At 45.7% G+C, this 21,173-nt stretch overlaps 1 protein-coding gene across 50 annotated transcripts in view; it reads left to right on the forward strand.

The window, feature by feature from the left end:
• Positions 1-18,322, forward strand: part of PPHLN1 (periphilin 1) — a 105,022-nt gene extending 86,700 nt beyond the window's left edge. For all 50 annotated transcript variants that reach the window (XM_051850946.3, XM_070049674.2, XM_089304031.1 and 47 more), the window contains one exon: positions 16,401-18,322. In XM_051850946.3, coding sequence (XP_051706906.1) covers positions 16,401-16,595 — 195 coding nt within the window. In that variant the 3' untranslated portion in view covers positions 16,596-18,322. The remainder of the gene's footprint in view (positions 1-16,400) is intronic.
• The last annotated feature ends 2,851 nt before the right edge of the window (positions 18,323-21,173 follow it).

Here is a 21,173-nt window from a genome sequence, read left to right on the forward strand (position 1 = left end):
AAAGATTTTAAAGAGAGGTAGAGACAGAGGGAGATGTCTTCCATTCCCTTGTTCACACCCCAAATAGCTGCAATAGCCAGAGCTTGGACAATCCAAAGTCAGGAGCCAGCAGCTTCTTCCAGGTGCTGCATTTGGGTGCAGGGGCCCAGGGACTTGGGGCATCTCCCACTGCTTTCCCAGGCAGGGAGCTGGATCAGAAATGGAGAAGCCTAGACTCAAACTGGTGCCCATACAGAATGCTGACGCTGCAGGAAGAGCCGGCCCCATAGTGCCATTTTTATATACCAGTAATGATGTCACTGTAAGAGGAATTAAGAAATTCAATTCACAGTAGCTGCCAAAAAAATTATTTAGGAATAAATTTCACCAAAGAAGTTAACTGTTTACAATGCAAATTATGAAGCATTGTTGAAGGAAATCATTAAGATGGCAGAAACACAGAAAATGGAAAGTTATTCCTTGCTAATGAATTGGAAGAATTAATATTCTTAAAATGTTCATACTGCTTAAAACAGATGGGGACTGTCTGGCTCATAGGCTGTATAAGGCCTGTAAAATCATTTGGTCTGTCCCCGACGAGGCAACCACAGGCAAGAGTCTAAATTCAGTAAATCTGTAGCAGGCTGGTTTTTAAGTTGATAATTTTCTATGGCTGGCAGATGATTTTATAAATCTCCACATGTCCTTTGGCAGTGAAAGATACCCCACCCCTAAGTCCTGAAGCAGTCTACGCATTCAGTGCATTCTCTATCAAAATATCACTGGTTTTCCTCACAGAATCAGACAGAACTAGGGGCAGCACTATGAGCAGTACACTGGTTCGAGTCCCATCTGCTGCACTTCCAGTTCAGCTCCCTTTTAATCTCATGGGTATGATCCATGTGCTTGGCCCCTGCTCTTCACGTGGGAAACCTAGAAGAAACTCCTGGCTTCTGGCTTCTGGCTTCGGATACGCCCAGCTCCTGCTGTTGCGGCCATTTGGAGAATGAACCAACATTTGGAAGACTTCTCTCTATCTCTCCCTCTCTCTGTAACTTTGCTTCTCAAATAAATAAATAGATCTCTTAAAAGACCCAGCATAGCTAAAGCAATCTGGAGCAACTAAAATCAAGCTGGTGGCATCACAATCCCTGATTTCAAAGCAGGATACAGAGCTGCATGTATTAAATATTATGGCATAAAGACAGGCACACAGATTTGTGGAGCAGGATAGAGGGGCCAGAAAATAATCCATATACACAGTCAACTGTTCTTGACCAATAACGGTGAAAAACTGGACATGTATATTTAGAAGAATGAAATTAGATCTCTACTGCTCACCACATAGAAAAATTGACTCAAGGTGGATGAAAGACCTAAATGTAGAACCTGACACCATGAAGTGGTTAAAAGAAAACAGAGGAAGGCCGGCGCCGCGGCTCACTAGGCTAATCCTCCGCCTAGCGGCGCCGGCACACCAGGTTCTAGTCCCGGTCGGGGCGCCGGATTCTGTCCCGGTTGTCCCTCTTCCAGGCCAGCTCTCTGCTGTGGCCAGGGAGTGCAGTGGAGGATGGCCCAGGTGCTTGGGCCCTGCACCCCATGGGAGACCAGGAAAAGCACCTGGCTCCTGGCTCCTGCCATCGGATCAGCGCAGTGCGCCGGCCGCAGCGCGCCGGCCGCGGCGGCCATTGGAGGGTGAACCAACGGCAAAGGAAGACCTTTCTCTCTGTCTCTCTTTCTCACTGTCCACTCTGCCTGTCAAAAAAAAAAAAAAAAAAAAGAAAAAGAAAACAGAGGAAACACTTCAAGCATTGGTGGAGGTGATGAGTTTTTGGAAACTACCCCTGTAGTGTAACCAACAAAAGCAAAGCTAGTTAAATGGTATTATCAAACTGAGAGGCTGTGCACAGCAAAGGAAGTAACAGAGTGAAGAGACATATAATGGGAGAAAATTTTGGGAGGGAGCTGCTTATCCATTAAAGGATTAATATCTGGAATGTGCCAGCAACTTAGACATTCAACAATGATAATAGTCGAGTTAAGAAATTTGCAAAGGACCTGAATACACAGTTCCCAAAAGAAGAAATAAAAGTGGCCAACAAATACATGAAAAAATGCTCAAAATCACTAGTCATTAGGAAATGCAAGTCAAAACCACAATGAGATAGTGTCTTACCCCTGTCAACATGTCTGTCATTCAAAAGACAGCAATAAATAGTTGAGAAGGTGTGGAGCATGGGGATCGCTATTGGTGGGAATGTAAATTAGTGCTGCCCCCGTGGAAATCAGTACGGAGAGTGCTTTCTTGAAACACTGAAAGTAGATGGCCAGTGTTGTGGCATAGCTGGTAAAGCTGATGCTTGTGGTGCCGGCATCCCCTGTGGGCACCGGTTCATGTCCTGGCCGCTGCACTTCAGATCCAGCTCCCTGCTGTTGGCCTGGAAAAAGCAGCAGAAGCTGGCTCAAGTACTTGGAGCCCTGCCTGACTTCAGCCTGGAGCATTCCAAGTCCTTGCAGCCATCTTAGAGAGGAGTGAACCAGCCGTGCTGAGCAGGTTCACTTGGTACTGGGCTGTGGCCTCTTTTTTGTGGTGTCAGGTTGCAGCTCTTGTCCGTGGCCTGTGATTCCAACCCAGTGGTTTGCTCTTTCATTATATGCTGAGCTGTTTTTGTTTTACTTTTAAGGTGAAGTAAAGACTAGTCACATGTACACTTTTATGGAAAATGTTGATGGAAGTGTGGACATGGGAAAGAATCTGCTTACAGCCTCTGATGATAAAATGAAATTGTTTTCGGAGTAGTGGCAGCTGCATCGTTGTCTGGAGTGCCTGATCAGTCTTTCTTACCCACCCTATGTAATAGAAACATCCTTTGTTTTGCTTTATCAGAGCAAGGAACAAGTGTTGTTAAAAGTGCGGCTTGTGCCATTATCTTTCCTAGACATCAAGACTGCCTTACAGTACTTAACAGTCCCTGTTCCCAACTACACAGCTGCACATTCAGGCTTTGCATATATAGATGTAGTGTGGAATGGTCGTTACAATTTGCCTCTGTATTCCCAAAGTAAATTGAAACAAATTGTTCATTTTGATGAAGCTGCAAAGCTTTTGAGCATGACAGTGTGCTGATCATACTGGTCACGCTGAGGCCGCAGAAGCTTGTTCTGCATTACGAGTTTCAGGCATTCCATTCAAGGAAGTTCATCTAGAAATGCTCTTTGTCAGACAGTTTGTATCCTGTGTAAATATCCAATCATCTCAGTCTTTAGACTTACAGGTGAGGTATTTTATACTTAATGTAAATCTGTAAGAAGCTTGATGGCCCTGCTGCGGGGTTACCTGTACATAAAATAGAGTATAGTACAGCTGTGGAGCCCCATTAGGACTGTCCCAAAAATGGTGCCCCCTGTGGACAACCCCTGAGGACTAGACCCAGGCAGGGGCTAGCAACAGTGTCCCCAGGGAACAGCCCCCCGTGGACGTCGTTTTCTATACCCTGAGTGCTCAGGGTGTTTGTGAATAGCTCAGTGCGCTGAATGCTGGCTGCCTCCACTCGGTGTCTTGCTCTGAGGGCCTGTTCCTCTGTTAAAGAGACCAGTTCCTTCCCAGTCCTTTCTGGGACTGACAGCCCTTTGGACACAAAAGCCCCTTCTGCCCTGAACATCCCAGGTGGGTCTGTGGTCGGTTTGCAGCCTTGAGTGCCTAGTGCTTTGGAACCACTCGGTGAGTGTTCTGTAACACGTTTGCTGTCTACCTTTAGCTCTGAGGGCTGGCTTTCTCCTCAGTGTTGGACCTTGGGCTATTTGCCTCTTACTTTTTAATATTTATTTTTGTTTTTCCACTTGCTTGCTTCATTATTATTAATGTTATCAAAACACTTAATGTTTAATGTGAGACTTTTTACTTGTTTTGTGTGAGTTTGAGATTTTAACATTTTCCCTTTGGTTTGCTCTTTCAGTGTCTGGTCTGTTTTAGATCGAAGGCTGAGTGTTTTCTCCTTAGGATTCTGTGAAACGTTAGTTGCTCTCATCTTTTCCCCTTCCTCTGTCATCATCTGCTGTCATCTTAACTGTTACAAAATTGTCTGTGTTGGCTGCAAACTGAGTCCATTGTATTCACAATTCATTTAAATAATACTTCTTAAAAACTGTACTAAGAAAATCTTTGTTATCTTCTTAAAGGTAGCTTGATATTAAACATTAGGAATCAGTTGTCGATTATTTAAAGACTGTTTATTGGGAGCCAATTCTGTTGTCATTTGCTTTTTATTCTTGGTGTGTTCCACCTCTGACATTTCTCCCTTTTCCGTTTGTTTCTGTTTTTGTTTTTTTGTTTAGTTTTGTTTTTTTCTTCCCTTGGTAAACATGGAGTGTGGTTGGGGACTTCCATGGAGAACCTGCTACTCTGGTTCCTTGTCACTCTACCTTTCAAATAAATAAGAAAATCTTTTTTTAAAGATTTATTTGTGTATTTGAAAGGGAGGGAGGGAGGGAGGGAGAGAGAGGGAAGAGGAAGGGAGAGGGAGAGAGACAGACAGACAGACGGAGAGCAGAGATCATCCAGTGGTTCATTCCCGGGCTCATGAGCAGGGAGCTGGGGGAGGGGAGCAGGAGGGATGCGTGGGGTTCTCACACGGGACCCTGTGTCACAGGCAGTGGCTTAGCACACTGCCCCACAGTGGTGGTCACTGAGCTATGCATTTGAAAGAACGGTTTCTGAGTTTTTTGAGGCAGGAGAGTTTTCTAGGAAATGTGGTGTGCTGTCCCCTGTCTTCATTTTATGTGTTTGGAAAGCTCAGGTGATTATTTTTTCCAAGTTTATCATAGAAATGGCAGTGCCATGACTGCTTCTCGATAATCACAGCGATGCTCACTTGCCTTGAAGCTGAGGTTGAAAATTTGGTTTTGACCAGGAGAACCAGCTTCACTGTGGAGCAGCGATTGAAGATCCAGCCCTTGAATTTCAGGTTCGATACTCGTCAGTAGAGGCAGGAGGTAAAAGATGGTAGTATAGACGGAATGGCCTGAGCTTAAGTAGGAAAATGGAACTATGGGGAACACCGAGCAATTGCAAGTAGCTTCGTTATAGGTAACCGTGTCTTAAGTGGATATTTTTATTTTTTTCATTCTTTTAATTTAAGCGAGTATTTTTAAATCTCTATAACCCTCACTCCCCTGTCTACTCCCCAGCCATGCCATTTATGGCAGTAACTTCATAGATTAGATAAATTAGTAGGAACCTGAAAAGTTATAGACTAACCTGCTCAGGAACTTTGTCTTGATTTGCATAAAGGCCTTGGAAGGACGTACTCTGTTTTCTGATCGACCGTGTCAGTGCCATTCTGTGCTGGTGCTAACCCCTTCAGTTGGTGCAGGCCCTACACGTTAAAGGGCAAAGTTCCTGTAAGACTGTTCTTGCTTTAGATGCCATCCCAATTTGAGGATTCCTAGGCCGCCTGCCCTCCTGCCAGCTGGCTACACATCTGGGAGATTCCAGTGACCCCTTCAGATTTGAGGGTACAGTATATAATTCCTAAAGCTCAGGTGGTCACTATACTGCTGATTGTAGTCTTATTAAAGAGGGTACAACTCAGGCATGTATGCTTTGTTTCTGTCCCCGTGCTGTTCTGCAGTTCACTTTCAGCACTTAATACTCAGATTTGCTGTGGACCCTCCTAGTTAGTGGGATCGACCCCCAAGTGGTTTGAAGCTAAGGCAGGTGGAAAAGAATGTAATTATTGACTGTGTTTTCCTGATTCTGTAGATAGCAGCCAGGTTAATGACCTGATTTGAGGCGATGGATTGGGGATCCTTTGTTGAAAGTTTTGATTGCAAGGGAGGAAAAAAAACATAAATTCTGTTGATAGGCAGAAGAATCTTTGGATGAATTTTGAGTATTTTTTGGAAGGTTGGTTGATTTGTGGAGAAATGCTTGATTCCTTCTGAGAGGAGGGCTAATGAGAGCCAGAATTAGATTGGTGATGGCAGAAGTGCATCAGGGTGCATGAAAGTGAGGAAGAGTGGACGAGCTCCCCCCCCCCCCCCCGTCGTCTGGGAGGCCTGTGAGGAGGCTTGGGGGTGGGGTGGATATGAGGAAGGCTGTGAACAAACGGGTGGGATAGGTGAGGCAGCCGGTGGTGTCAGGTGGTGTGAGTAGCACCAACCGGGCCTAATCTTGAGAAGGGAGAAACTCTACCCTGGAGTAGTGGGATGGGAGAATAAGGGGACCGCGTTCCTGAGGTGGAGGCGAGATAAGTTTTGGGAAAGAGCAGGTGAAATGAGATACAGGGAAGGGAGGTCCTGTCGGCTCTGGGAATTCCTGAGTTGGGTGGAAAAGGCGCCGGTCTTAGGTTGATATGGAAGTCACGCAGCGAGATTAAGGCGTTCACAGCAGATGAAATGCCTGCCCCTTTGGACCCTTTCCAGGGCAGCATCCGGAGGGGGCGAGGGCGAGGGCAGCTGATGGCTGCTCCGCAGCTGACTGGGTGACACCGGGCACCTTGAGTGTTCCTCAGTGACTCCAGGTGCTCACTGATCGGGTGGCAGAGGCGGTGATTATTGAAAAAAATTTTTTACCGACAAAACCAGTTACTTTTTGTGTGATTATTTTATGCCAGGAAGTTGGGTCCGTTCTGTTGCCCAGGTTCTTCAGCAACTAGAGGTGGTGCAGTTCAGCATTGAAGAGGCCATGAAAAAAGCTAAGCTTTTCTTTGTGACTCAGTATAGAGGTTGATCATAGTGCATAATGCCTTGCTCAGAGGAGAGAAAGAAGAGGGGGAAATACCCTAATTTTTAAATTTTTGACCTTTCCCCCCCAAGCCAAGTCAGGAAATGACAAGCATATTTTAGAATTTTCCACCTCATAGCACTAAACAGTAGTAACTTAGAGCAAAGGGGAGTGCTGTGGAATATTCTGAAATTCAGTTGTCCTAGCCCGGTAGAATGTTGCAGAGTTTTTTCCTGACTTGTAACCCTGTTGAACTTAATGGTTTCTCTGTTGTACCTGCAGTGATGGTCCAGGCTCTCCCCTGTGGCGGCTGGGGCCTGCGGGCTCTGCATGCCGCCTCTCCCTCACCCCCTGTGTGGCTGTGCAGCCGTCCTGGCCTCAGGGACTTGATTCCCTGCCCCGGGCACCTTTTCTGGGCTGACCTCAGTGCAGAGTTCTCTTCTGGCTGCTTGCTCTGAAGCAGACCTGTGCCCCTGGACCGATCCTTGTGGTTCCTACCCCAGTGAAGCGACTGGTGTTGCACTGCTTACCACAGCTGTCAGAGTGCCCTTCCAAAAGTTCATGGGAAATGTGGATTTGGAACGCAGTGAATAGATTTCCAATTTATCTTTTTATTCCATTTTCCAACACACTTTTTGAAGTCCCTGAATATATTTGTGTTTTATTCATTTTGTCATGTAATCATAGCTTGTCAACTACGAAGGCATGTTTTTTCACTGCTTATACACTCTGCACACAGTAGGTTGTCAAAATGTTTGTTGCATGGTGTCTGAGTATCGGGTTGCTTTGTGTGGGTCATGTCACTTAGAAAACACACATAGTCCAGACCTGGGGCTCTATTCCCAAAGATGTCACCCTCTTCTTTACTCTTTCCATTGCATCCCAAGAACAGTTTAGATCCTGTCAGATAATCTTTAAATTATGGCAGAATAAAACTGGAAATTTCAGATGCACAGCTTGCCCTACTAAAGTAATTACATTCTTGGGAATTTAAAAAAAAATATGTAAACACTGGGATTGTTGTCATTCTTGTGGTCTTGAAGATTGCAATGTACTTAAATTGTGCTTATGCTGTGGAGTGTAAATGAAAAATAAAACTTATTTTGCGTTTCACTCTTGAGCTGATTTTACCTATGGTATTTTTCTGTATTTTCTCCTTCCTATTGTGGCATGTCTGTGGATGTGAGCAGCTCATTTCCCAAGGCCTTCATGGTTGACTTTTATGTACAGAGCACTTGAGTTGGAAGCTTGAACACTGTGTGATTTGTCTGTGCAGTGATGGGAAGTCTGGGGAAACAGTTCAGCCCGATTTCCGTCTGGGCGAGGGAATGGTCGCTGCCGCCCCTGTGGGGAAGCATGTGACTTCTGACGTCGTGCTGTAGCTGCTCTGTGAAACTGGAGTAACTGCCATTTAGAAAAACTGAGTTTCTGAGCACAGGAGCCTCCCGGGTGCACTCTGCTGCGCTGTGGCTGAGTTAAGAGCCGGTGCTGGTCACAGAGGAGGTGTGGCGCTCCCCTGTCACCTGCCCGGGGAGTGCTCTGTCACTTCACACATGCTGTGTTCACATCTTCAGATTGCCTCACCTTCATAGTGTGCAGCTCTGCTCTTTTGCTTAGATTTCAGTTTTTTGGCAACGCATTTATCTTTGTGTTTTCCATGAACTTTAAAAAAAAATAATCTCTGCTAGCTGTTTTGAAATATACTGTGGGGAGCAACCCGGACTAGACTAAGTTACTGGAATTAAGACTTATTCTATGCATCTGCTCTCCCACAATATGGCGCTGGGAGAGAAGAAAACAGCTTCTACACAGCTGCCTCCAGTTCAGCCAATAAACTGTAGGACTTGCTCCTGATTGGAGGAGAGCAGCGTACTCGGCGTGTGGGTAGCAGAGTTGGGATTGGCAGAGGAGGACTATAAAGGAGGAGAGAGACGGCATGCACCAGGAACATCTAAGGGGAACACCTGTGCAGCCCCCGAGAGAGCCGGCCGACGGTGTGCTGCTCCCCTGCGGAAGTGGGGAAAGTGGCCAGGGGGAACTGCCCTTCCACAGAGGTGGAAGGGACAGTAGCCAACCCGGGAAGAACCAGCAGCAAACCCGGGGAGGGCCGAGCAGACAAAAGAACAGCGCAGGGTCCTGTGTCGTTCCTCCACGAAGAGGGGGAGCGACATATACAATTATTTTTTATAAACCATGGTTATTCTAGTTTATAGAGCATTAGAAGTCACTATTCCAATTCAACTGCACTCCTGTACTACTTTTTTAACTTATTTATTCATTTGATAGGCAGAGTTACCAGAGGCAGAGAGAGAGAGAGGTCTTTAATCTTCTGGTTCACTCCCCAAATGGCTGCAAAGGCCAGAGCTGGGCTTATCTGAAGCCAGGAGTCAGGAGCGTCTTCCGCATCTCCCAGGTGTGCGCAGGGGCCTGAGGACTTGGCCATCTTCTGCTGCTTTCCCAGGCCATAGCAGAGAGCTGGATCGGAAATAGAGTGGCTGGGACTTGAACCAGCGCCCATGTGGGATGCGGGCACTACTAGTGGCAGCTTTACCTGCTACACCACAGCGCTGACCCCAAAAGCAATTTTTTAAAACAACGGACAGTGGCTGAGCGTATCCTGTAGATTCGGGGCTATCTCTGATTGCAAACCTGGTTTTAGCAGTTGGGCACTCCTGCATACCAGTCCTTTGGAAAATTTTAAAAGAATTTAGCATTTTTAAACAGAGGATTCATTGTCCAGGAAAGAAGTCCTACCCATAAATGAGAATTTCTAGACCTTTAAATACTGTGATATAAATAACTCTTAGCATTCATAGTGTTAGCTTTATGTTTTTTGTTGTTGTAGGACACTGGAAACGTGTGTGCATGAGGAAAGCAATGGTTTAATGCATTTTCCCAGGGTGTGTTGAATTGAAAAGTTCCTGTCTGTGCTGTATTTACATGAGCAGGTGATGATCTTGTACAAAGAAGGGTTAAAGGGGACGCTGCAGTCTGATGTTTCTTTTGGCTCTCACAGTAAACGGGGCAGGGGTCCACCTCTTGCCTTTCATATCATGTGAACTAGTCAAATCGTCCGTGCTGCTAATCCAAACAGATTTTATTTCTGCTTTTCCTGTTATTCTTACCTAAAATTTATTCAAAATTCCAGTCTCAGTAATTTTACTATCAACCATAAACAAAACCCCGCATGAAAACAGTAACTTAACCTAATAGCTCACCTTGTTAAAATTAATTTTAATGAATATAGTAGATATTGTATTGAAAACTTGTGTGACCGTTGGATAGATTTTTCAGGAGTCCAGTGGAATTTTTGGTTACAGAACTACCAGTTAATGTTGCCCTCCTAATTTCTAGCCAGAAGAATTGAGTAATTCAGTATTCAGTAATGTTCAAGTTCTCAAAGTTATCTGTAAGCAATATGCGTTTCATTTGACTGGATTATTAGTTTTAAGTAAATTCCATCTTAAAAAGGCATCCGGGGGTTATCAGAGTTGCCCTTGCTTCCTCAGACTTGCAGTAAATGTTGAGTTAACACCTCCTGTTACATGCAGCATGCAGTGGGGCGGGCACCATTGCCCGTAGATACAGTGAGGAAGACATCCTTGGTCCAGCATGAGCCTGAGTTGGGGGTGCTGTTGCCAGAGTATTCCTCTGGTTGTTGGAAGGGACAAACTTTATTACCATGTGTGAAGTCATTAGTTTGTATTTGTAATGCCAGTGGGACTAGTCAGTCATAAGTTATTATTATGTAGATTTTACTATAAAATTATGGACTATAAAAGTAGTAGCAGCTTGATAATATGTATTTCCATTCATATGTTATGGGATTTATGGACTCTGCACTATACATCATGTCTTTAGAGAAAAGAGTGAAATAATGAATTGTTTCAAATACTAATTGATTTTGACCTGCTTTTAACATATCTGAAGCTGCAGCTCCTGTTGTTAAAAATGAAGCCTTGCCATTTATATTAGTTGTGCATAATTCTTTGTTCTCGAGTGAAAACCTTAGCCTGGCAGTGCTTGGGGTAGCAGTGTGCGTTTTCTGGCTGACGAGTCCCTCTGGCAGATACGGGATTGAGTCCACTGTTGGCTTCTGCGTGTGGGGAGCTGAAATCAGATATGGTAGGGTTTTCTCCAGCATGGGTAGCAAAAGCTGTACTTTGAGTGGAAACTCTGAGAACTGCGGACTGTGTAGCTTTCACCATGCGAAGTTATAACCTGTCTCTCTGTGTGGGTGAGGCTTGGAAAGCATCTTTGATGGATTTGCAGTGGCATGAAAGAGAAAACAGATCTGTGCTGCTACCTTGGCATTTCTGCCAGTGTGCCATTCTGCTGAGTGGCAGGCTAGCTTGCAGTCCAGTGCAGAAGGTCAGCTGACATCTTTCTGTCCTCAGAGCAGGCCGTTGTCCTCAGTACATGGAGGTTGATGTAAAACCCGCTTACACCATCTGTAGCAAGTAAGCAAAATCTGTTGTTGGGGTGCCTGCCACACAGGCAGACCTGGATTAAGTTCCTGTCCACAGCTCTAACCTGGCCCAGCCCCAGCCATTGCCAGAACTTGGAGAGTACTTTGCTGGATGAGGTATCTCTCTATCTCTTTTCCTCTTCAATTAAAACCTAAACAACAACAACCAAAAACTTCTGTGGTTAACTAGTTTAGGCATCAGTGAAATATGTTGTAGACTGGAATTATTTATTATTTATTATTTATTTAGTGTGTTATTGAAATAAGCCAAAATGGGAAAAAAGTCACGATTAAGTGATTATTCATCTTTGGTGGAATCTTGTGAATTTATGAATTGATCTGGATTTATGTGTGGGAATTGTACACACGTTGGTTCCTAAGGCTTTTTACACTCACTTGTTATTTTGCAGTTACTCATCTACATAGTTGTATTTTTTTTTTTTTTAGGATTTCTTTCTTTATTTATTTATTTGAAAGTTTATTAGAGTTAGAGGAGAGGCAGAGAGAGAGAGAGAGAGAGAGAGAGAGAGATGTTCCATTCGATGTTTCACTCCCCAGTTGGCCTCAACGGCTGGAGCTGCATTGATCCGAAGCCAGGAGCTTCTTCCAGGTCTCCCACACAGGTGCAGGTGCCAAGGACCTGGGCCATATTCTGCTACTTTCCCAGGCAATAGAGAGAGAGAATTGGATTGGAAGTGGAGCAGCCGGGTTTTGAGCCGGCACCAACATGAGCTGCTGGTGTTTCAGGCCAGGGTATCAACCCAATGTGCCACAGCGCCGGTCCCATAGTTGTAATAATTTCACGCACAGAATGAAGGTCGATGGTTGAGAACACTTCTTGGCACCCCGAAAAATCTTGCTGGAACTATGCTTTTCAGAGCCACTGGGGCAGTTGCTTTGAGAAGAAGGCACATAGATGGCTTTTTCTTCTAATCCAACACAGCAGCAGTGTATAGCTTCCAGGCGTTTTGACACCTTCTGTGTTGCTATGCAGCCAAATTAGAGGGTTTGCATTCGTCTCTAGTATTTAACACTGGTGTGCTGTCACATTTTGCCCAACTTCATCAATATATTACAGATTATGGGTGTTTTTAAACTTCGATATTTATATGCCTTTTGTCAACAAGTTGTAGAACGTTTTGCAGATACTAATTATATTTCATAGTGCCCATTTAAAGGTGCTTTGCTTCCTTTCCCACTTTAATGGTAAAACAGTTGCCAAGTATGTATTATTAAATTTACCAGGTCCACACCTAGTATGACAGCCATCTGTCATTTCTGGCCACTTTTCAGTCCTCTCTGACAACATTGCTAAATAGCACTTTATATATTCATGGAAATGGTCTGTCTGCACTGTCCAGTAATCACATTGTGGCCACTAATGTTTGAAATCAGGCTGGTGGCTATTTGGTAATCCCCACTATACCATTAAGCTGCTCTTATGCAGAACCATTTGACCTGATAGTTGCCAACTCCAGACAGGGGGTTTTGATTGCCGGCTTCTTTGATCTGTTCTTGACAGTTGTTTGCTTCCTTGTTTTACAAACTCTTTGATGCCTTTGCCTTCACACTCCTGGTTCCTGATCTTCCTTAATGTTTTCTCTGGTTGAAGCTGACATTTGAGCTGTCCACTCTGAGCTCCTACAGCGTTATTCTGCCTTCAGCAACTGTGGAGTGAGCACTCACAGTGATTAATAAGCCTCTTCTTGAAATACTCCTCTGTTCGTGTTCCCTTCCCTAAACTCTCTGCGTCTCATTTGTGCTGGGTAAGTGTCAGTCTAGGGTATAACTCCTGAAGCCGGACTGACAGCATTTGAATCAAATGAGTTGAGATAAAAGCAATTACATGAAATGGTGAAGTATCAGCAAATTAGGGAACAGAGTTCTCATTGGATTCCCAGCTGTTTGGGCTGTTTGTGTCTTGGCCTGTTAACCTGTTAACTTGTAATAGTGCATAAATTATAGTTAAATATACAGTGTCTATGTATTTTTCCAATGACTGTATATAAGAGGGGTCTTCAACAAGCTCATGGAAAGTGCGTACATTGAAAAAACAACATGGAATATAAAATTTTTCAACACCCCAAAATATGCAGTTTTTTAAATTCCACTTTGCATGAACTTTCTAAGGTCTCTGGGATCACTAAGGAGCCCCTGACGTAAGTGGTTCCATGATAGATAGTGCAGCCCTGGCCCACTGTTCATCTCAGCTGCTCTTGTGGGATTGTGGTGCGTGCGTTAGATAGGCTTCAGTTGAACCTCAGATCCTTCTAGCAGCTCAGGCGAGATGGTTGTTGTTTTTTGTGGGATCAGAGATAAGAGTAAAATTATGTTGCAGAGGAATTTTTTTGTAATTACAAGCTATTTTCCATAGCATAAATTTGCCATTGAATTTGATACTCTTGCATGATGAGTAGAAAAAACCTTGATAGTTTATTTTGTCACATTCCTTTATTCCTAGAAGTACTCTGCCAGAATTTTATTATTGACACAGGCCACTATGAGAAAGGAGTGTGTGAAGCCACATTTGAACAGGGTTGTCCTTGTGTTGGCAAAGTCAGCTCAGATTCTGTGCAGTGTGTGGACCCCACCCACACTTCAACCTGTTGCTCATTTCCATGAGGTCCAGGCAGAACAATAGCAGCGACAAGAACATCATCCTGTGTGGCCCGTAGATAGCAAATCTGAGGATTATTAGTGTCTTTCCATCTCTGGACCATAAGCAAACAAGCTCCCGCAGATAACTACACCCTTCCTGTTTGGGGATTGAATTCACCGTGGAAGAGATTTCGGAAATGGGTTTTGTATTCCACGTGTTGGAGGGTGAGGTCTTCCTTTTTTGAAAACTAACTGCTTCCTGTCTGATGCCCAACCAGTACATTTTAACCTGGCATTTTAGAAATTTACTCTCTAATGGATGGCTCTACTAAATGGTTCCACAGTTCTAGGTGTTCTTATCAAATAATGTAAAAATACATTTCTGACCCTAACAGATGAATTTAAAAGGAATTAAAATTAAAAAAAAAAAATTGAATGCTTAAAGTATTTTGTTCCTAGGGTAACAGTTTTCACTTTAAATAAATGTATAAACATTTTACTATGGTTTCTTTTTTATATGCAGACTTATATTTATGTTCTGTAAATCGGCTTAAGGAAAGGTTACAGCTTTGGTAAGAAGCAGGCTTACATGAAAGAATTTGCAGGTTGTTTCACAGTGTAACCTTGTCCTCCGCCAGTGCATCTGTTCCAGAGGAGCTTGTACACCGCGGGCCACCCACACAGTGCTCTGCGGAGGCCCGGTCTGCTGTGAGAGCCGTTATTTTGTGGGCTGGCTGGACCAGGAAGGCACCCTGCTGAGACTGGAGCATCCTGGTTCTGTGGTTCTGGCTCAGCCCGAGATAGCGCTCGCTTGACGTGGGTGCGCTGTGTGTTAGAGCAGGTGTGCTGCGCTGCCTTCCCGACGCCAGCAGCACGTGGTGTGAGGGCTGTCCTGTGTGCTAAGTTAGCTTACCACAATACTGATACCGGTCTGGGTCATGGGAACCTCAGGATGAAGATGGCGTAAATTCATGAACTAAACTCAAGAGCTATCATGCATCAGTAAATTTCATCATAATTTTGAAAAATGTTTATTCTATACATAACTATTTAAGCATTCAAATAAATCTCACAGACATCTAACAATACAGTTGCAGTCATTAACAACTAGCAACTAGTAGTGACCATTTTGGAGAATAAAAACCATCATAAGCTAAGCACTGTCTCAAATCACTGATTTCTGAAGCTTTTTAAAATGAGTGAATTCCTTTTTTGGAGAATAAACAATATGAAGTTGCTTTTTTTCTTTTCTTTTTTTTTCTTTCTTTTGTTTTTTTATTTGACAGGCAGAGTTAGAGAGAGAGAGACAGAGAGAAAGGTCTTCCTTCCATTGGTTCACTCCTCCAATGGCTGCTACAGCCGGCGGGATGCGCTGATCCGAAGCCAGCAGCCAGGTGCTTCTCCTGGTCTCCCATGGGGTGCAGGGCCCAAGCACTTGGGCCATCCTCCACTGCACTCCCTGGCCACAGCAGAGAGCTGGCCTGGAAGAGGGGCAACCGGGACAGAATCCGGCGCCCCAACCGGGATTAGAACCCAGGGTTCCAGAGCCGCAAGCAGAGGATTAGTCTAGTGAGCTGCGGTGCCGGCCAGGAAATAGTCCTATATGCCACTGATAAAGTAATATATACATTACTGAGGTCAAGTAGAAGATAGGTGCACATTGAAGGGAAAATGTATAGAATATGTCTGTGTTTATATGTACATACATGTGTGTACACGTTTGGGAATGCCCATGTGTTTAACATTATTTTGATAACACTATTGTGACTTTAACTGTGGTTGAATATAACTTGAAAAGTTTCTTTTTCCCCTAAAAAGATGGTTTCAGCATTCCGGGGGTTGAATAAAAAGAAAACTTATTTATATCTTTATATATTTATTATATAATTATATGCTTTATATTTATTATATTTTAAAGATTTATTGAGTTACTTGAAAGTTACAGAAAAGAAGATGTAGAGGCCTAGAGAGATATCTTACGTTCTCTGCTTCTCTCCCCATATGGCTACACGGCAAGGGCTAGGCTAGGTAGGAGCTAGGTGCCAGGGCCAGGAGCTTCTTCCGGGTCTCTCTTGTGGGTTCAGGGGCCCAAGCACTTGGGATCATCTTCTGCTGCTTTCCTTGCTTTGCAGGGGCCAGCATTGGAAGTAAAACAGCTGGGACTTGAACCAGTGCCCAAATGGGATGCCAGCGCCACAGGCAGCCGCTTTTCCCACTTTACCCGCTACACCACAGCACCGGCCCCTAAATAAATAAATCTTATTTATTTGGAAGTTGGAGTTAAAAGAAGGAGAGATGCAGAGAGCAGTTTAAACAAAGGATCTAAAGTTAAGGGAGTCACACTTTTTTTCAAGCCATTGGTACGTCTTTCCCTGCCATTCAGACGGCCTTTGAGCCCACACTGTAGACCCAGGGGTACCACCCTGCACACCCTTACTGCGTGCTGTGGTGCGCCAGGGTTTTCTCAGGCACAGTCTCCTCAGGTCTCACAGAGGGAGCTTTACATGACTGCAGCAGCATGAGAGGGGCTCAGCTGTTGGTGGCATCCTTTCATGATTCCGCCAGCCCCATCCATGACGTGTTTGGCTCCTTGTTCCACCCCAAGCTAACTCATGTATTTCTCTGTTGTAGGTTTACCGGCAAGACTGTGAAACCTTCGGGATGGTTGTCAAGATGCTGATTGAGAAAGATCCTTCTTTAGAGAAGTCCATACAGTTTGCACTGCGGCAGAATCTACACGAGATAGGCGAGCGGTGTGTTGAGGAGCTCAAGCACTTCATCGCAGAGTACGACACTTCCACTCAAGAGTTCGGAGAGCCTTTTTAGAAAACCTCACCCTCAGAAAAGTGTTCTTGACCCCCCACCCCTGGATTGTATAAATCCTTAATATATGGAATTTTTGCAGTGAAGAGACATACTCTATGATAGTTGACCACATTTCCGTATCAAATAAAGATGTCAAACCGAACATCTCAGTTGGAATAGTCTCCATCCACCTGCAGAGCCGCTCTTCCAGCCTCTTTGTCCCCAGGTGGTGCTGGGACAGTTAAGTTTTCAGGCTTTGAGAGTGCAGTCCTGGGAGGCACGTGCTGTCCTCACTCGCGCTGCGTTGTCTTTCCCACACTGGATTTTCTGTTTGGTCCCTGAAGTGTGAGGCACAGCTCACAGATTTTCCACTTCAGCCTTAGTAATCTTTCCCGAGTGCGCGAGAACGTTCGAATTCTGACTTTCGGTTTTCTTGGAGTCTTGCTTGTTTTCCTTGGACTATGTGTATGTTAAAGTGTACTGTCCTAATAATTCTGACTCAGTGACAAAACAGAGTACTTGAAATCTCGGCAAGGCACCTCAGAATAAAATCCCTTTCTTTTGCCCTGATTGGACTCGGTGTCTCGTCTTAAATATCATCCTGAAAGTCCCAAGGACTCCCACTGCTCTTTGACTCGTGGAAGGCAGCGTGAGGTGAAGGATGAAGGGTATTTGGAAGTGGAGAATCCCTAACTAGTAAATGTATTTGGAATATGCCGACGTAGCAGGGTTTTACTTTCCTCCATAGGCCCATACTCCCTACTTCAAAAACAAAGGTGACTGATGAGGTGCCCACAGTGAGACCATTTTGGGTTACCCACAATTCCTTGTCTCTGCCAGGGCTGGCAGGAGTTCTTAGTTCCTCACAGGTGGTGCCGAGCTCCAGTGCGTTCCTGCAGTCGGTGGTCTGGCCCTTCCCCAGCAGGGAGCATTCGCACAGTCCCCTCATTGCTGGTCACTTGCAGCTCATGCTGGCACTGAGACAGAATACATCGTTTTGTGGCGCCCGTGAGGAAGCCCTAGGAATCATGTTTGTTACTGAACCAGCCAGTCATCCTCTCTCTCCTTCCTTTCCCTCTCCATTCTCTTCCAGTGCAGCCATTCTTTGTAGTGGCGTTTACAGAAAGTATGAAAAGAACTACCCCAGAATATATAAAAGTTGCAATACAGTGGGAATAGCAGTGTGGATAATTTAACCGAACCTATAATGGGTGCCTCAAAATGTGTGTTAGGCCACTCCATCAGTGGAAAAGCTGGTTGAGGGCAACAGTGAGTTTTTAAGTCTGCTGCGTGCACCCCTTGGATCTTTGTTTTTGCCATCTGAATGTTGTGCTGACCTAAACATGATGCCTGAGAAGCTACCAAGTGACAGTGGGAACTCATTCAGCTCCAGAAGTCTCAGTAACAGATGCTGCCGCCTCCCTTTTCTCCAAATTCCATGTAGCACCTATAGCTGTTTATAGCTCACTGCCAGCATTGTGGGTGTCAGTGTTAAATCCCTCAGGGGTTTTTGAGCTGCCTTTTAAATCCTAATTTTAGCATAGGGCAATTCAGTTGTGTACCACTGTATATTTTGCAAAGCATTCTGAATTACAGAGATTCGCTTGTAAACCATTGTTTTTAGTATGCCCAGTGATAAAATTGTCATTGTCTGACTCCAAAGCCCACGATGATCAACAGGAAAACAGATACTGTAAAGTGGTTTGTGAATTTTAAAAGTGCAAAATAAAGCAACTGAGTTTAAATAACGAGATTGTCTTTTGTCCTGCTTTACCAGCCTAACACAGTCAAGCAGTGAGGTACAGTAGGTTAAGCTGCCGCCTGTAACACCAGCATTTCATGTGGGTGCTGGTTCCCATCTGTCTGCTCCACACTGTCCATCCAGCTCCTGGCTAATGTACCCGGGAACCTTTCGGAAGATGGCCCCACGTGCTTAGGCTCTGCCTCCTGCACAGAGACCTCAGGTTGAGTTTTAGGCTCTTGGCTTTGGCCTGGCCCAGCCTGGCCATTACTGCCATTTGTGAGGGAAGCATTCTCGTTCGCATTCTCTCACCCCCCGCCGCCTCTCTAACTCTGTCTTTCAAATAGATACCTTATTTATTTTTATTTTTTTTCATGTAGTGCTTCTGAGGGTGCTAACTGTGGAGTCTTAACCTGTGAAAAACAGCTAAGAAAAGACAGTGCCTGACCTAGTGGTTCACAATAATTGTGGTATGAATCTTAATTTAAAAGAATTGTCAGATTTAAGGATCTGTCTTTGTAGTAACTCCTGAAGAACGTAAACTTAGCTGTCAATGACCTCAATGGTTTGGCAGGTCCTGGGTGCGCATATCCATTTTCATGACCCCAGTGTTGGTCTGGAAGGTCATGGATACTCAACATTGGTCTTCACCACCCCAGTATTGGCTGGAGAAGTCACGGGTACTCAGGGCCTCTTGTTGACCCGGTGTTGGGTAGGAAGGTCACAGATACTCATTATTTGTCTTTGGAAGGTCATGGGTGACAGTGCACCCCTGTGTCCTGAAGGTATAGGATTTGTTCTGGCAAACACAGGGAGTCAGTAGCAGTCCAGGAGGAGAGAGTGGTGTAAGGACGGGTGCAGGCCAGGGGGCTGAGGTTGGTTGGGTGAAAGTGGGGAAGGGAAGCAGGATGTCTCCAGAATAGGAAGGTTGGTGGGCAGGAGACACTCAGTAGTGCAGGGGACCTCTGCCTTTGCCCGCTTGCCTCGGGCAGGACAGATGCCCAGCGAGAACAGCTCTTTCTGCCGCTGCCTGCTGCTTCCCCCGCCTGACCACCAGGTGTACGCCCCTCACCAAACTTGCATGTCAGCTCCTGGAGGCTGGAGCAGGCTTGATTGCATGCATTGCCCTGCCTGGAGGTTTCTCACCTTAGAAGCCTGCTTCTGCTTGTCTTCGGTCTTGTTGCTGCTTCGTCAAAGCACTGTTGAAGGCAGACTCCTCAGCTCCGGCTTTGAGTAGCTTCTCTGCTGTGTAGTGCACACTGAACTTGTTAGAGAACTTGCTTGTTTTTCTCATTTCTTTGTTTTTCGTTGCAGGAATCTTCCCAGTGTGAGCTCTTAAGGGTTGACAAGTAATAAACACTTCCCCCTTCTGTGAGAGCAGAGCATGAAGGGGACTGAATGCTGCAGCTTTCCCCCTCTGCAGAGGACTGGAATTGGAAAACACTCTGAGGGCAGTGTTCTTGGCAGAGATACTGATCTCTTGTAGCCCTTGGCCACTAGCTAGCCCTGAACCTGCTCACGCATCCTGGTTTCAGCTGTACCTCCGTGCCCAGTCCCGGATCCTGAGCGCCGAGGTAGGCTCACAGTTCTTGGGTGGTCAGGTGAAGTACTGGTGGTTGGCTCCCAGTCCCCAGGTGACTCTGCCTTTAAGTGCTCTGGTTGCCCCCAGAGCTCCTGAGTAATGGCAGTAGTGTGATTGCAGACTGACGTTCGTGGGTGTGCATCCTGCCAGCCCTACTGAAACTCTGTCACCCAAGCCAGTGAACAACAAAATAGCTGCGGCGGGCTCGTACCAATCTCTAAGGTTGTTAACCAGAGTCTACACCCATGTGCATGGTCGGACAGGTGATACCGAGTTACAGAGCTACGTCACAGGCCTGTTGGCACATCCTCGTAGTCAGGTGTGAGAAGCTAAGTTTTCCCTTTGGCATTTGCGTCAGTGTCCTGCTGGTTCCAGGCTGGGACCCTTTGGATAGTGGAAGTGCTTCCCCTGTGCTGTCAACCTTCCCAAAGCAGTAGCCGTAGCACCACACAGGCTGTTTCTTGCAGAACCACCAGACAGAAGAAGCCTGGGCCGCAAATGGAGTGCTGAACTTGCAGTGAGAGCAGCAGGAATGTCTAGGCTTCAGGCTGCATTACTCTTGGTGGTGGTGACCAGGACTACCTGCATCTGCGCTGGAATAGCTGATCCTGGGATGGGGCTGACCAGTTACACAGAGGGCTTCCCCGGCCCCCTGCGTGAGCCCTTCAGTCTGAGTGTGGGGAGCAATCCGGACTGGAGTAAGTTACTGAAATTAAGACTTATTCTATGCATCTGCTCTCCCACAATATGGCGCTGGGAGAGAAGTAAACAGCTTCCGCACAGCTGCCTCCAGTTCAGCTAATAAACTGTAGGACTTGCTCCTGATTGGAGAGCAGCGTACTCGGCGTGTGGGCAGCCGAGTTAGGATTGGCGGAGGAGGACTATAAAGGAGGAGAGAGACGGCATGCACCAGGAACATCTATGGGGAACATCTAAGGGAACCCGTGCAGCCCCCGAGAGAACCGGCCGGCGGTGTGCCGCTCCCCTGCGGAAGTGGGGAAAGCGGCCAGGGGGAACTGCCCTTCCACGGAGGTGGAAGGGATAGTAGCCAACCCGGGAAGAACCAGCAGCAAACCCGGGGAGGGCCGAGCAGACGAAAGAACAGCGCAGGGTCCTGTGTCGTTCCTCCACGAAGACGGGGAGCGACATAATGGTGCCGTGACTCGGATATGAAGCCTAGGCAGGGTTTAGTGTCGTTCCCCCATGAAGACGGGGAGCGACACTGAGTGTGATGTCCGTGACAAATGTTAACAGCCTTGTGCAACTTGTAGCACAC

Source organism: Oryctolagus cuniculus, chromosome 9, assembly GCF_051225735.1.
Source record: "Oryctolagus cuniculus isolate XC-2025 breed Fujian yellow rabbit chromosome 9, ASM5122573v1, whole genome shotgun sequence".
NCBI lineage: Eukaryota > Metazoa > Chordata > Mammalia > Lagomorpha > Leporidae > Oryctolagus > Oryctolagus cuniculus.